Source organism: Octopus bimaculoides, unplaced genomic scaffold (assembly GCF_001194135.2).
Source record: "Octopus bimaculoides isolate UCB-OBI-ISO-001 unplaced genomic scaffold, ASM119413v2 Scaffold_40706, whole genome shotgun sequence".
NCBI lineage: Eukaryota > Metazoa > Mollusca > Cephalopoda > Octopoda > Octopodidae > Octopus > Octopus bimaculoides.
The window spans coordinates 1-1737 of NW_026416525.1; the positions used below are offsets into that span (position 1 = coordinate 1).

Genomic DNA, 1737 nt, shown 5'->3' on the forward strand with positions numbered 1-1737 from the left:
CGAGTTATTTGTTGTGTTCTTGAGCAAAATATTCTATTGCACGTTGCTTACAAAAAAGAGTAACCCTGTCATGGATCGGCTTCCCGTCCTATGAAGGTAAATATACACACCGCAAAATCTGGGAATCTGGACCTATGCGCCAATGGCTCGGGAAAGGACTTTGATTTTTTTGACATACATACGTACACATACACACACACACACAAGAAAGGTGATTTTCATGAAAAAATACAAGCTTACCTATGCAGTTACGAGGCCCTGCTGAGAATGGTATGAAGGCATACGGATGTCTGTCATTATCTTCTGTAAGAAATCTATCAGGATCGAACGTGTTCGGGTCTGGGAAGACTTTTGGATCTCTATGTAAAGCACCTATGCCTACAAATACATGGGAACCTTTTTTTATTCCATAAGGACCTGCAAAATTAAATACAGCACTTTAAATTTTTGTCACTCTCATAGACAGATATGGTAATATCTGTAGTTATTATATTTATTATTCAGTTATGAATGTATCAGCATAAATAGACATCATAGGTCTTCTTTCACCGAAAGGTAGCTATACATGAGAGTAGCTGGGTGTAATTTGTGTTCGATTAGGAATGTGATTCCTTCATAGAAACTGAAAAGTTAATTTCTGTGAGTAAGGCATTTGTTGCGTGTTTATATTTCTTAATAGTAAACTCACCAATATTGAAATCCTCAGCAGCCAATCGCCCAATAAGTGGTACTGATGGGTAAAGACGTTGCACTTCCTAGAACAAATGTAAAGATTATTATTCTTATTATTCTTAACTGAGGCATTTTGGTTCTTCAATTCACTTTGATAAAGACTTTTAATAACAGAAATCTTTAGCAAAATTTGAATATGTTGTGATTAGCTTTAAATGTTAGAAATTGTCAAAATTATTGAAATGTCGGAGAAATGCCTAGTGGTGTTTGTTCCAGCTACTTACTTCTACGTTCAAATACCCCCGCACTTAGCTTTCCATTTCCTCCTTTCTGTGCCTATAAAATACTAAGCAAGGAGTTCAATCTAAATAATTGATTCCTAATTTCTGAGTTTGAGTCTATGTTAGTATCAATTATTATTTTTGTATTCGATCAAGACAAATCTCATATATCTTTGTTCCGTATGTTCATTCCTATTTAAAAAAATTTTTCCAACGGAATTTGTATATTTTTTAGTTTGTCCGTAACTTATTCAGGAAAAGAGAGCTATAAAAACACTGTTTCTTCGCTAATGAAGGAGAATGTAAGCCTTTCTATCATTATTTCATGCCTTTTAGTGGACAAAATTATAAGCACAATAAAATGATATGTTACACTCAGCAAGCAAAAAAAAAAAAAACTATCCACTCTTCCTACAAAAGAATCCTGGGTCTTAAATACCAAGTACACAGTTTCATACGTCTTTTTTTTTTAAAGGGAGATGGATACTGACGATCAAATCCTACACCCAACAACAACCGGTCGATTTAAACCCACAAATCAGTAGTGCACGGGTACTGAACCCAATTGAAACTAACGCATTTCTGGATATGATTTATTCTTGGTTTTAACTTCTATTTTATTATAATTATTCGAGAAATTTTCATTTACCTTGATAACACATTCCAAATAGATTAATTTCTTAAGGTTTGACAGTTTGACTTCTTCAGATTCACCTTAAATAAGAAATCAAAATAATAGGTAGTAACTCTATAAGATGTACCCGGTGCAAGCTATGGACACATA

At 33.9% G+C, this 1737-nt stretch overlaps 1 protein-coding gene across 1 annotated transcript; it reads right to left on the bottom strand.

Annotated features, from left to right (window-relative positions):
- Window positions 1–240: 240 nt before the first annotated feature.
- LOC106867062 (cytochrome P450 4V2) lies at window positions 241–1667 on the bottom strand (the record flags this gene model as incomplete). The annotated part of the gene is made up of 3 exons (XM_014922039.1): window positions 241–417; window positions 689–755; window positions 1603–1667. Coding segments are annotated over 3 exons (309 nt in total), but the record flags the coding sequence as incomplete, so codon positions are not given.
- Window positions 1668–1737: the final 70 nt, after the last annotated feature.